The 15,194-nt window shown below is 40.3% G+C and overlaps 1 protein-coding gene across 1 annotated transcript in view; it reads right to left on the bottom strand.

Annotated features, from left to right (window-relative positions):
• Nucleotides 1–4,602: 4,602 nt before the first annotated feature.
• The window catches only part of Ipcef1 (interaction protein for cytohesin exchange factors 1), a 164,532-nt gene continuing 153,940 nt past the window's right edge, over nucleotides 4,603–15,194 (bottom strand). The window contains exons 11-12 of the mRNA XM_010628875.2: nucleotides 14,968–15,158; nucleotides 4,603–9,298 (exon numbers count right to left, since the gene is read on the bottom strand). Coding sequence (XP_010627177.2) covers nucleotides 9,095–9,298; nucleotides 14,968–15,158 — 395 coding nt within the window. The 3' untranslated portion in view covers nucleotides 4,603–9,094. The remainder of the gene's footprint in view (nucleotides 9,299–14,967; nucleotides 15,159–15,194) is intronic.

Genomic DNA, 15,194 nt, shown 5'->3' with positions numbered 1-15,194 from the left:
GTAATAGCAATCTAATCTCCTTATGGTCAATGATATCTGCCAACATATAAATCCTTTCAGCGTCCACTGGTTTCCTCGCTGGAAGAAACCCCAGGTAACTGGGTTGCAGCCACGATTTTAAGTAGCCCAGTTGGGTCTTAGAATCACAAATCAAGCCAATTCATTAATAAATTAAGCTGAGTTATTTTTCTCCCTCTATCTGATGATAAAAGCTCCCCTAAGAGGTCAAACGTGAGAACTACTCTAAAGATGACTGTGCAATACAGAGAGAATGATAAGTAAAATAGGTTTCAGGGCCACCTGTTCATACCAAGCAAAGGGCATAAGAAAGTTTTGAATGTACCATTTGTACCATTTTCACTTTAGAGTGAATTTCTTTCAGGCCCCTCCAAACTTTAGTTCTGGATACAAAGTTAGTTGAGATTCTCTCGTTAAATGTTCTACCATGGCCTTCTTGGGCTAAATAGTACATCTAGATCTATTGTGTCGTGGTATGTCTTTCTTTCTGAAAGGTGGCACGGCCTTGCTCTGGGACCCTAGGGATATGGCTGTGGTTCTCCAGTTGGAGATTTCCACAGACCCCACATTGTCTCTTTCTGCACTGTATGCATCTCTCCTACATGTGACCTGCTGTTATAGTCCGACTCCTGCTAGACACTCATTCTTGTCATGAGTCTTACTCAAAACTAGAAGCTTTCCATGTCATTCATTGAACGAAATCAGAACAATGTTCCCAAGAACAGACTATGTTGCTTTGAGAATGTGAACAGGCCCCACCCAAAGCAGTGCTTCTTTCCTGTAGGGAAGGGCAAGCTGCAACGTCTTGTCCTTTACTTTAGATTGGAGGTCTCAACTTTCCTCAGTTCACTGGACACCTAAATATTTGACATGTTTTAGGCTCTTGAATCTTTGTAGGATTTCTCTCTCAACCTCTGGAATTCATGTACCTTCCAGAATACATGACACTTCTTTTTCTTCAAGTTCATCAAGAGTTGAATAATGGAATGTTCTTTGGAAAATCCAAATGGTCTGGGTTCCTTCTGAGTATATCATGACACACAGAAGGAAAATTAACATAGCCCTAGGGCAAGAATAGAAATGTGCATTGTCACCTATACCATATGGTGTGAAATATCCCTGACCCTACTTCATGATGGATATTGAAAACAATGAACTAATTTAGCCAACGTTTAAGCGCTTGACGCTATTATCTGCTCTAGTAAAACTACCACATCGAGCACAGCAGCTATACATCTGCTGCAATTTGCCATGAACCATCTTAGTTTTCAGGAGCCAGACTGATAAATTGAATGAATACAAGTGGGGACCACAACTTTTATATTGCTAAAGGTTGTAAGGGTGACTTTAATCTCTGTGATACTCTTCACTTGCAATATTGATTTTTATTTAGTATCTTTCCTGAAGTACTCTGCTTCAGGGAGTTTTATTTGGCCTTTTTCACTAGAATATATGTCACTGGTCAAAGAATCAACACAAGAACTCTTTCAGCTGCTAGGTCACTTAGAAACCACTTAGTGCAGAGATGCACCATTGGTCCTTTGACCTCTATATTCTCCTATATTAACACAGAGCCTGTTATATTTCTGACTGTTCTCAGGAATCATAGATTATTTGTACCCTGTATCCAATTTCCCTTAAAAGATTTGTGCATTTCACATCTCTAGTTTGTGATTACCCATGTGAACAGTTATAGGTTCTGTTGAGGGAATGAATTGCCTGTACCTTTTTCTGGTGTTGTTGAAAACTTCCTCGTAGAAAATTCTCTCTTCTTGAGGCTTAGACCTAAAAGCTGAACAAATGATTACAACTTTCTTTAGAGACAGCTGTCTCATCTCCAGGAATAATAAGTTCGATTGACAATCTCGCAAGATCCAAATGGTAGACACCTTCCCCCAGGTTGCCATTCCAACCTTGCTGCCTTATGGTAATTCTGACTGCCATGCTTCTGACTGTTAAGTGCTACTGTCAGGTCTTTACCATTCCAGAATTCCTTCATCTGCTGTACTCTTGGTTAGTTTTCTTCTACAGCACTTCCTACTAAGAGTACCAGTCTCCAGAAGACAGCCCCACAAGCTTTTCAGTGAAGATGGTGACTTTCTCACCTGTTCATTCTTTATTGCCTTGGTAAATAGTGCCCTGCTGGGGGTCTACCCAGGCACATAAGCAGCTGAAGGGATTACTGGACTTAAAACTCACCTTACTGGGCACTTCTCCTTCGTCTGTAGCCCTCTAGATCCATTCCTCCATGGTCTGCCCTGGCAGTCCTAACATTTCTGTATCACTAAATGTGAGTACCATTTCTTTTGCTCTTTCAAGGAGAGGCATCTAAGCAGCATCTAAGCAGCATGTGACCTGTCTTCCAGGACTCTGGCTAAGCCATCAGTTCCTGCTGCATACAAGACATGTGGTATATTGAGCCTTAGAAATCAAGGCCTCCCTCATCCAGTATGACATTCTGTCTTCACTCACTTTGGTCCAATCCTTTCGAGATGTACTCCCAGGCTTCATGTCCTGATTCCTAAGTGCTTTCTGCCTTGAGCTGACTCAGCTACTCCCCACTTCATTACGCTGAGATTGGCCTTGACGACAGTTTTGGCGGCCAGCTGGGACAGAGGGGCGGCAGCCAGTTAAGGACAAACTTAATCTTACAGGGCACCCATCTCATGTGAAACCTCTTCAGGTTTATGGGCTTGTGGGCCTATATCCACCAACAAACAGGAAGGCATTTTTTCAGCTCAGAAGCTTCAGGTGAACGTGGGGATTCAAGTTGCCCGAGTGCATATTTACCTGTACAGTGTAGAGTCTTGATCCTTCCTTGTCAGGGTCCTGAATTCTGCACTGAAGTTTAGCCAAAGCTGAGATTTTCATTTTCTCTGAAGTTCTACCACCTTTCCAAATCAGACCTGCATCTGGTTTTCAACTCTTTCTGCCTTCTAACTGCAGAAAGCCAATGTTTATTTAAATGCCGCAGAAGAGCCTCACTCTCACCTTTTGCTTTAAATTGTGAATAGATTTGAGCCTATTATTCTCTGCTATGCATCAACAGCACTCAGCTGCTGCTGTCCTCCACACCTCTCTCACTGGAGACGCTGCAGCAGCTGTCTCTCCCCGTAGGTATTGTGAACACCTGTTGTTTATTGAATTACTGTGCATGTTGCACTTGATTACATGCGATTTTAAAATCCAGAAATGCCTTCCTTTTTCCCTCTTAAAGGTAAAATTAGCTTTTGTATGGTGAATATGTCTTGATGAAATCAAATTCAAGTCGCATGGTATGACAGAGGACTTTCAAGCCTGTTGTTAAAATTTTGAAATCCTGGAATTTTTGGAACGTATTAGTGGCTCACTGGGATATTTGCAATGCAAATCTGTGGTAAGCAGTGTGAAGTCCACATTCTCATCACTGGAATCTGTGTCTATGCTACAAAGGGGAAAAGGCACAAAAAATAATTAGGATTGAGATCAATTGACTTCATAATAAAGACAGAATCCTGGATTCTTCAGGTGGGGTCACTGTAATCACAAGCTGCCTTAGAAGAGTCGGTCTGGGGAAGATGTCACTATGGGGAAAATGACACAACAGGATAGGATGATGCTGACCTTGAGGATGGAGGAAGGGGATCAAAAGGCAATGTGAGGATCTCTGAAAGCTCCAAAGGCTAAAGAAATGAATTCGTATCTGTAGAAGTCCTGACAACACCTTGATTTTTAACTTAGGGAAACCTGTGTCAGACTTCGGACCACCAGGACGGTAAAATAACAAACCTGTTTAAACTGTTAGATTTGGTATAATCTCCTACAGGGGCAATAGGAAACCATTACAAGCGTGCTGTAGAAATAAGGAACACAGTGTACCTAGACCTTCTGCTGATCTCTTTACCTTAAAATGACTTATTCTGCTTCCATAAGGGAGCCTAGAAATATTTGTGGTGACAGGATGGAGTAAAAGGAGGGTGGAGCTCAGCACCAAGGACAAAAACAGGAAAAAAAAACTGTGTAAACAATCAGGGAGGTGTGAATTAAATCTGAATGCAGGCTAACTTTGAGCAGTGGATTCAGAAGAAAATCACTTTTTTTGGCTATTTTGACATTTTCTTTGTTAATTTTTCACATGAATATATTATGTACATGGCTTATAGGACTTGTGTGCCGCCAGGTGGAACTTAAAAATCTGCAAATCTGTAAAGTTCGTTAAACAAAGTGTGTATGCCTAGCAATGATAAGAGGTAATACAATGGACGAGACAAAATTTTAAAACCACTAGCAATTTTTTTAAAAACTGTAAATATCACCATGCCAATAAATCTTCAAACTGAGAGTCACTGGAGAAGACTACAACAGTTTTTGTTGAAATGAATTCCCCAATATAATCAGATCATTTATAAAACTGAAATAGTCTGGAACATGTTATCTTTGTATTGGCCACCAGAGGGCATTACAACCTTTGTAGACAAGGCACAGCTTTAAACACTTCTGTGAAAACATTTTGAGTTTTTGGTTTTTGAGGAAGCAGCTGTGCAGGAGAAGAGCAGAAAATAAACACCAATAGTGCATCTCAAATTTTTCCATGTCATTTTACTAGATACATTTTTTTGTTTTTATTTTTATTTTACAAGTCAACTTCAAAAATATAAATCAGGACAAAAGAACCATGCCTCTTTTTTTAGTATAGTAAAAGGGTAGATGACAAAGAATAAAAACACAGTGGAATTTAAGACACCGTTTCCACATTAACACGTTGCCCAAAACACCACACACGATTAAATCACATCCCCGTCATGCAACAATATTGAAATGTGTGATGTCAAACCCTTCTTTTCATTATAGGCTGTTAAATGTCTCTGTGGGCTAAAGGTAAAGGAATATCAATACATAGCGATTAAGTTTCCTCGCAGGAAGAGAAATGTAAAAACATATTTTTTCAAATGTAAAATCCATTTTTAACATTTCTGATATGGTAGTGTGGTCACATGGGGGGAAAAAGAGACATACCTAAGAGGCAAAGACATTGTTTCTCCCTCACAATGCAGAGAAGCACATGCCTGTCTGTATCTCATTCACTAGCAAAAGCAGCCCATTTCATGGGGGTTGTAAAAAAGTCTAGTTTAAGGGGCTTTTATTTGTAACTATACATGACAAAACCATAGGAAGTCAGTTACCTCCTATTGCTAAGGTTGGATTTCTCTTGCGAGAAAAATATACAAAAATTTTGGGAGGAAAATAAATGGGAAAACCTCCTAAATTTCATTTGGCTATGGAGATTTCAATATAAAGTGACATTTGGACAGTAAGTGCTTAGGTCACTTACTAAATCATCTGTGTGACTACATCAAAATACTGTCTTTCTTACAAAGAGATACATGTCCACGAATTTCAATATGGCTTGAGTTGGTATAGCACCTCTCCTCAAAAGACTCATAAAATATTTTTCTTTTAATGTTTCGTCTCTTCGACATTGTAATTTGTAGTCTCCCTGAGGAAATTATCGTAATTATGTGACAAAAAACTGAGAGGAAAATCAGAGGACTGACCCCTAATTACTAAATGGGGCCTCTGACATAATATGTCCCGGAAAGAAAACAAAACCAACACTCTCCAAGCCATAAAAGACAGCCGCTTTCCTCTGAGGTCCCCACAGCATTAACAAGGAGTCTAACTTACAGAAAGAAATGGTCACAGATAGCCCAGCAGTAGGTGGGAGCTGCACCTTCTGAAAGAGAGTTGCTCACGACAGAGAAGGCCCTTTGGGTACAGGTGACTGGTTTAGCAAAAAGCCACCAGGGGCCGGCCCCTTTGTCCTGAGCCCCATTGCAACAACAGACAGCAGAATCCAAATCATACCTCTTGCTCCCTAGCTGGCTCTGCTCCAGAAGCAATTTTGCAAGAACGGGCTAAGCAGGAAGGAGCTAAGTCCTGAGGTTCAAGCTCAAATTGCAGCTCTACCACTTGGGGCTGTGGGTCAGGCACTTCACCGTACTGATGATCTGCAATCATCCCACTCAGATCACAGGGCAGTAGGAGGAGTAGGGATTGGATGGGGTGAGGGGATGGACCGCACCAATGTGCAAACTACAAAATACTGTGCAAATGCAAGGCATGAGTTCACACTGACTCCAAACACAACCTCTTAGGCCTCCTACAGTCATAGTAATTATAGGCTTAGCATTCTTTCTAGGACTTTGATTCTATTCTGAGACTTGAGCTTATTGTGGAAAAAGTAGGAATTCTTAAAAGCAACATGTACACTTCAAACACAAGATGGATATGGGATTCAGCATGTATTTGCAATCTACCTACAAGTGAGAGTGTCCTATCAGCCTCTAATGTGAGTCTGCAAGCTAAATCGGTTTCCATTTCCTTTCTGAGTGGCCACAGTTCTGGGCTATTCCCCAGCCACAGGCTCTGTGGCAACAGCAGTGGGTACAGGAGTCTTCCATTAGACCCCATGAACTAGCTGAAGTCTATTTCAGAGACAACCAGTCCTCAGCAATAAACTGGAAGTAATCCAGTTTTCTCAAAACCATTTGGACCAGAAAAGTGACTTGAGGGCAACACAGAACTTGGTAGGGTCACTCCTACGCTGAGTGTCATGGAAAGCATCCCACACCTACCTCTTAGTGGCCATAGCTGTGTATGGAAACTCACAGAGGCCACCTGTGCTTCCTAACACCCTACCCCCGAGTGGAAACAATTATTTATAAAAGAGAAAACACTAATGAGTGAGCAGTTTGGTCTGAAAACACAGGGCACGACATCAAACAATTCAACATAATTTTCATTTGGAGACGCTTACCAAAGCAGAAACTTTTAGGTCAAATTTTTTTGCAGTAGTTTAAAAATAACTTTAAGGCCTACACAAGTAATCTCATGGCTGAGTTTACCCTTAAATTTGAATGAACGAATTTACATTAAAATTTCAGTTCAACAAGTATTGATGAAAAGCCAAAGTAAAACATTAAAATGTATCCACAAGCCCTACTCAGAGAGAAGCTCCTTAATTCAGGAAAAGCTATACAGGGGCCTATAGATTAGTGCTGCAAACCAAAAAAGAGGTGGACAGCTTGATTTCCTCCATTCTGATTTCCTTTCCCTTAACAATCCATCTACACTGTGAATCCCAACCCATTAACATTCAAACAGCTGCTCATCACAGAAAGAATCAATGATAATTTCCAGAGCAAACTTAAAACACTGACTTCTCAAACCAAGGTATCATCTAATCTGAGCACCTCGTTATCTGTGTGATTCCCCTGCTGTAGAAGCAACTACACGTGTGGTAGGGCAAGCTTCCAGAATTACAACTTGCTTCCTATTCTTTTTGTTTTGGGGTTTTTCTTTCTTTAATTTTTAATGCTAAGGTTTTTGTTTGTCTGTCTGATTACAGATTATGATGACTTCTAAGTAAAACTTGGAGAAATATTCAACAATATTTCCATCTAGTTTACAGATGTTATTCAAGCAGTTATTTCCATTTGAATGGCAAGACACACTTTGATGATACAAAATTGCGCAATTCACTAGCAGAAGGTAAAGCCAAAACAGGTTCTTGGGGGTTGTGGTTTGAAATATGATGAGAAATCTGCATTCTGATTGGCAAGTGAAGGCTATTGTGTTGCTTCTCTAATATGTACTTTTTAAACAACAGTCCTCAAATTTATATTAAATCTTTAGTCAAAATATTACATTGCTTATGCTTCATTTGGTCTAGAGTTTATGGTCATAATGGCATAAACTTAAAGTTTATCTAATACAAGGGATAACCTAAGGTTAACGTTATGAGAATGATTTATAAGAGAAACTGGGAGAGAGAGAGAGAGAGAGAGAGAGAAAGGCATCCCGTACAGTAAAGCATTACCAGTACATGCTCCATATTTTTCTCACAAGATTTCCTGAGCATTCCTCACTCATTATAGTGCAACATAGCTCCAATAAATTTTTATTTTATCAAGCAAAATAAGTATATGCTTCTAGACTATATATACAGAACAAAACATATAATAGTATATCATCTTTCAAAACACCAGTAATTTGAACTTCTATAAATATAGTTAAATAAGAAACATAGATAGCTATTCACATAGCACATAAAGTGACATACAAAAATAAAATAATTATGTCTATTTAACTCTTGTTGTTGTTCCGATTGCTTTTGGTTTTTTCCCCCACAAATAATGACATTAAAGCAATTCAGAGGCCAGAATCATCTTGTCAAGACGGATCCCAGAAAAATTGGCTATAAACTCATACTGTGTACAGACACTACAGCCAAGGTCAAAAGCAACACAGCTTTCCTCACTGGGCTTATTACTGTCCTGCCTTTGTTCAGGAAGGCTAAGAGGAAGAAGTAGAGGTCTCCAACTTCAGTGAGCTAGTTTTTCCTAGGTGTTGTGAGAAAAAGAAATATTAGTCAGATCCCCTGACCAGGGTAAACTGTTGAAGATACCAAGCCGTCCTGTCCGTGAGTGGCATGCAGAGCTCGTCTCCTCCTCAGACACTTCCATACACCACTTGCTAGCAAGGATTTCTGAGCAAGAGAATAAGACTCCACCATTCTGCACCCAGAGGCAAACAACTTTTGTTCTGCCATATCAACAAGTAACCTGCTCCAGGTGCTGCCTCCTCCACTCACAGGAGAATTCTGAGCCCAACAGGTGGACTATATACATGCTTCTGTTGGAAAACAGAATGTTTCTGTGATATAAAGAAATAATTATACCCTAGTAAAACCAGATCTTGCATCCATGGTATGTTTTCATTCTCTTGGAAGCAAGGGACAGAAGATCGATTTCTCATATCCACCTGGAGCCTTGCCTCACTTGGAGCTCGCATGAGGAGCATGAAATCACAGCTCCTCAAAGGAAGTCAATCCTTCCCACTGTAAGGATTGAGATACAGGTAGAACTAGGGGTTCTGCTGCACTTGCTTAGTGTTTTCACCCAAGCTGCATCATTAGAGGGGGAGCTGGTTCTCAAAGAACTTCAATTTTCCTTTTAAGGAAAAATGTAAGCTCTTGGCTACATCCTGTCCAGCTGTTTGCAATAGAATGTAAGAAGCGAGAGGTTTTTGATCTTTCTCAAATAGAATTGTCAGCACAGACAGAAGGAGGGGTTCCTTTGAGCTCCTGGGGGCTGCCTCCAGGGGCAGGTGGGGTGTGCTGCTGCTGATAGATGTCCTGGATCAGCAGGGTGTTCATGACTTTCCATTCTCTGTATTTCCTGGCTGTCAGCTTCGGATCATCCAACAACTGGTTAATCATGGCCAAATCATGTTCTTTACACTGTCCAAGTAGAAGAGAGAGAGAGAAGAGGGAGGTTAATGTATCTTAGCTTTCACAAATATATTCTTCAATGCTTTCACTGATACACATTCATCACAAATTTACCAAAGTGTTTTGCACATTAATATTCCAATCCCTACACCAAACTCATGAGATCTGGCTGGTTGTCCCATCATCCCATTGCATATGCTAACCACACTGCAGTTAAATGCCCTTACCTAAGAGTAAGTGAAGAACTAGACATACAGCCCAAATCATGTTCTATATGTTCTTACCTAATCCATCCATTATTCCACACCACAGAAATGATTCTGCCTTGGTGTGAGCATTACTATACATCTTTTAAAGCTTATAATTTTATGTAGAAGCATTTCATTAACCATCCAAACTTTACTAAGTAAAACTGGGACTTGAGACTTTCTCTAAGGTACAATAAGGTAACCCCATATATCATGTCTATGCACATATAAAAAATACACAATTATTAAGTTGTCTTAATTTATCTTACTAAGTTACATTTAATTAACATATGTAAAATACAAAAGTTAACTTTTTAGTCACAGAAGTCACAACCAACCTTCCCTCTAAACTATATGTATTCCAATAATGCTAATACAGCTAAAAATCTATTGCTGTTATTTTGCTAAGCATCAGTGCCTCCTGAGTAACCAGTGAGTCACATATTTTAAAAAATAATTTTAAAATGTTAAAACCTGGCTTTTGTTAGAGTTTTCTGTAGTCAAGGAGTGGAGTAAAACTATGATAATTTGATCTCAAATTGTCTCCTCCATCCCTCTGACCATTACTGTCATTCCGAATACGGAGTGGACCAAGATGTCACATTTGCTCTGCGACCTGTTCTAAAGCTTAAGAGAGACAAGAGACACTTGCTTCATCCCTGTATCCCCAGCACTGAGGACGATGCTGAGGACCCTGCTGACACACAGCGCCTATTGCCCGCTGACCCACTCACTGCCTGCCCTAAGGACAGCACGTGTGCAGCTGCACTTCACATCCGGGCTCTCCAGTCTCGCTCCAGGTCAGGAACACTGCCTGGCAGTGGACTTCCACTGCTCTCCAGGACTCATGCTTTCACATCCCCTTTCTCTGCTTCCAAAGTAACAATTTCAAAACTTCTCTCCTCGTCTCAAGCCTTCCCTGCCTCCTGCAGCTGATGACCTTGCTCTCGTTAGAGAGATGTTAGACAGATGATACATAGACCACGATAGATAGGTGACAGATGACAGAGATAGACAGATGGAGAGCGAGGCGGACGGATAGACAGAGAGATAGGAAGCCTGCTTTTCAGGAAGGAGAAAAAGCAGTGCAGGCAGGTAAGCAGAGAGGACCGCCCAGTAGTAGGGGTCCCATGACCGGGAAGAGGAGGAAAGAACGTGAGGTAGGTAACTGGGGGGTTTTTGTAGACAATCAGACAGGACCAAAGGGTTGTATTTCTTTTCTCTGAGTTCTCAATATCTATGCTTCAAAAATATCTTCTCACCAAAGGACAAATAAGTAATGAGCTTTTGTCCTCTGATATCACCACAGTGCTGTTAATACAAAGTTATTTAACAGTTTTCTTTTGTTTTAAAAAAAATTTAGACACCTGCTTCAATGGGAAATCTTAACATTTTGTGGGGGAAAAAAACTAAATTTCAAAATTAAAAAAAAATGGAGGCAGGGGTTTTAGCTCAGTGCCTCCCAAGCACAAGGACCCAAGTTTGAACCCTGGTACCAAAAAAAAAAAAAAAAAAAAAAAAAAGGCAGAGTGACTTCCTGACATTTCTAAAAAACAAAATTTTAAAAATGGGAAATTGATTTTTAAATCTGATAAAAGTTTTTAAGAAAGGGTATCTAATTTAGGGAATGAGGGTAACCCTTCTCGTGGTTATTTTTGTTTTTGTTGTTTTTTTTTCTAATTTCAATTGCTTTACTATTTGGGTTCAATCTCTCTTAGGTCTTTGTAGATAAAAGGAAAAGATAGATAGATAGATAGATAGATAGATAGATAGATAGGTAGATAGATAGATATTATTTATTCATTTCATTGAAACAATGAAACCAAGCTTCTTCTTAGACCAGGCACCCAGATGTTAAGGCGTCACACACTGGCCCCACTGCTCCTGGCTGGCATGGGATGTTGTGTGAGGCTTTGAATGACTTTGATAACAACCATCTTGCTTTCTGGAAACATGTAAGGTTTTCAAGTTCTCCCAAAATGCTGCTAAAAAGAGAATGCTGTCCTTTCCATTTCTACTCCAAATATTCAGTACGTACTCAACACGAGACCTAAGCATTGGGAATGTGTTCCACCAGAGCAGTTACAGGAAAGAGAATGCTCACTCTTCTTCAATATAGGTAGAGTAACTCAGAAAGAGTTTCATTCAGACCCATTAATCAATCTATTAAACATGCATTTAAAAATAAAGACAAGCTTAGCCAAAAGTCGGTGAATGCTGAACTGCCAAAAATTCCATCAGTTCTACATGTAGCGCATGACATGACATGCTTGACTTCCAAAAAGAATGTGCCAAAAGAGCATTAACTCTGATACAATCCTAGTGCAGAGATTTTTCTTTATTTATGATGTACTTTCGCTAATATAAATATTATTTTTAAACAGTTTCTTTGTTTCTGTATGAAACTGCCTTTGCTTGTCCAGGATCCAGCTTTGAAGTATTTTTTAAAATAACTGTTTGTATTGCAATGTAAGAGCCATAAAGAAAAGTGCACAAATAGGTTTGCCCTTGGTGAATTGTTGTGTAATGAGCACATCTATTTGGTTGTAAGCAATACTAACTTCCAAGCAACATTAGAACCTCTACTTATGCCACCAACCAAGCAAATTGTCCCCTTCCCCTTAAAGGCAACAGCCATCCTCATGGCCCTGAATTTTAAAAAGAGCTTTAAAACTTATTATAGCTTTGCAACATGAATAAATATCCATGCACCAAACTATCTTCCTCCATTGAATAAATTGATGCCCTGTGCTTTTAATGCTTTTTTTTCCCCAACAAGGCCTATGTCCACATCACTGTGTTCTCCTGAGGTTAACAAGACCATATAACATGGGCTGCATTTCATCAGCCCCAAGCACTACACTTTGGGGAAGCCTTAGGGACCTATGAAAAGAGCTACCCCTCACTAGTGTGCAGACAGTAATTCGACTGGCTATGGGAGACAGCCCTGAGATGTCCTTAATGTTCCCTGCTTTCTGGGATTCATGACACTATGTAGTCTATGCCCTGAGCACAGATGGACCTAATGACTTGCTTCTAGTAAATTCGATAATAGAGAAGTCTTGTTCTGTCACTACTGCACCTGGATTATAACTCATCTTGGCTACTAACTTTCCTCGTCTTACTAGATCTGAGAGAAGCCAGCTTCCAGGTTGTGAGATGCTCTGTGAAGAGGCCCTTAGGTTCCAAGCAACAGCCCATGAGCAACTTGCAGGAAACTGAATCCCATCAACAACCAAGGTGAGAATTTAGAATCAGACGCCTCCTAGTGGAGAAATGCATGCACCCCCAGTGACATCATGGTCAGAGCCTCAGCGAAGACCTAGAAGAAGCTGTGCAAGCCATATCCAGATTCTGGACCCACAGAAATCCTGAAATAACCAAATGCTTCTTCTTTGAACTTGCTACATTTGGGAGTAATTTCTTGCCTGCTGGGAGAAAAGAAAGTGTTGCTGAATAAATCCATTGCCATTCAACCATTCATCATGGCCATGTGGTCGCAAAGCAAAAAGTCACAGAGAACCATGTGGACTGGTATAGTGGTTAAGTTTAATTTTGTGAACTTGATTGATTTGGGAGCTTCCATGGGGATTGGTAAAGCATCCTTCTGGATGTTTCTGGGTAGGTCATGGATGCATGCTTTTGCTGCCCCCTTCCTCTCTGGCACTGTTCCCCTGCTCTGCTTTCCAGTAGCTATGAACTAAGCATTTCTTGCTCTTCTGCCTTCATGTTCTGTCTTGAAGCCAGCTAAACACAGACTAAATCCCCTTAAGTCATGATCCAAATAAGCCTCTCCTCCTTTGAGTTGTGAATATCAGGTACTGTGTGCTGATAAAGGAAATGTGACTAAGGCAACTGTTAGTTCTTTGATTCTTAAGTCAGAGCATGGCCCTATGAAGGTCTAAAACCTTTAGTCTGCTGATCTGTGCAGAATCTGAGGCCACAGTCTTTCTCCTACAAATGGCCCAAGCCTCCCATTTCTCCCAACATGGGCTGTGCATATCATCCTCTGGTAGACATTCCACTTCCTTGGAAGACTTTCCCTTCTCTTCCCGATATTCTTCATCTCTTACTAGCCAGTCACCATCACCTCTCCGATGCTAACCCTAATGATGGTAGAGTCAGTCACATCCCTTCTCTGGGCTATCAAAGCCTCCCAGACTTGTACCCCACATAGTACTTTGCACATTGCATTAAAAGTATGATTCCTCTCTGTTTCCATTACCCAAGATGTTCCATTCAATGGTCACAGTGACCTAGAATAGTATCTGGTACACAGTAAGATTCAGGAAATAGCTATTCACTAAATTAATTTATTCACTCATATCAACTCTCACAGATAAATAAGAGAAAAGTCCTTACATACTATGACACATGACATTGAATGATTCCACATATTAATCAACTCTGTACACAATATAGGTTGACTGCTGGTAATGTCTTCTCGTCATGAATATAAGGGAATGTCTCCACATCTGAAGGGTCTTTGTATAATTAAAATACACTTTGCCTTTCCTTTTACAGCCTCACTTAGACAGCCTTTTAGGTGCTTTGGGTCTACCGATGACTAATTGGGATAGGTGAATAACAAGAGCCACTCAGCCATCTCGTTGCAGCCTTGTCTTTTTGAGTGCTGACTTTTCTTCCTGGAAAAGGACTTACATTCTTAAAGCAAAAGGGCATGTACAAAAAAAAATTAATTGCAAGACTTATACAGGCTTTTCAGAATCTATAAATCTTCAGTTAATTTAGAACTCTTTTACAAAGTATCCTGACTTCCTCCTACTCATGTTATAATGTAAATGTGAAAGCAAGATGCTTGTGTTATGAAGAATCAGTTTAGTTATGGGAGGCCCTGAAAATAGCTTCAGTTCGTCCTGTACACTGTCCCTTGCTCCCATTGTGAAAACATCTGCTGGTCTGTGACCACAAAGTGTACACCTCCCACTGGGGCTCACATAGTGTTCCTCGGCTGTGGTGCTTACGGTGAACAGACTCTGCTGTACCCAAAATCCAGACATTTTTTTCCAGGATGCGGTACAGAAGCATATTACTGTTCACTCTCGCCAACTAGTGAGTTCTCTCTAGTCAACATTTACTGAGCCAGGTATAGTGCTAGGCATAAAGGTTACAAAAAAAAAAATTACACTTGGTCCTTGCCATCTAGGAGCTTAAAATACAAACTTTCATACTGGACTAAATGTAAAATCAAGGTCTTTTGTCAAAAACTGCTTTGAGTGCTAAAGTGTGAGTGCGCTAATGCTTTAAGAATGTCCAGAATCATCTCATCATATAAAGGTTGTATTTATGCTTCCTGCCCTTCCTTCACCCTTACAAACACGCTGCGACTAGCATGAATCTCTCCGCAGAAGCACCCCTCCCCTTTTTGCCTCACCTCAACAGAGATCATCCAGTCTGGAACTGTCTTACCTTTAACGTGCTATTCAAAGTTCGGATTTTGTGAAGTTTCTCGTTTATAGATGGGTTCTTACACCTCTTAACAAAGGACTTTCTTAACTCCTTTTTGGTTGAAGGTCTTCTGTCCCCCAGCGGAGATAGACTAGCTTGCTCTAAAGATTTGTAAAGCTTCTCCATTTCATCTTCAGGTGTTTTGATTTCTTCTATTTTAAAGAAAGTGATAACAACAAACCCAGTTA

Source organism: Fukomys damarensis, unplaced genomic scaffold (genome assembly GCF_012274545.1).
Source record: "Fukomys damarensis isolate Sample0158 unplaced genomic scaffold, DMR_v1.0_HiC HiC_scaffold_14, whole genome shotgun sequence".
Lineage (NCBI taxonomy): Eukaryota > Metazoa > Chordata > Mammalia > Rodentia > Bathyergidae > Fukomys > Fukomys damarensis.
Note: the sequence above shows the minus strand (reverse complement) of the source record. Positions and strands in the feature narration are given on the sequence as shown.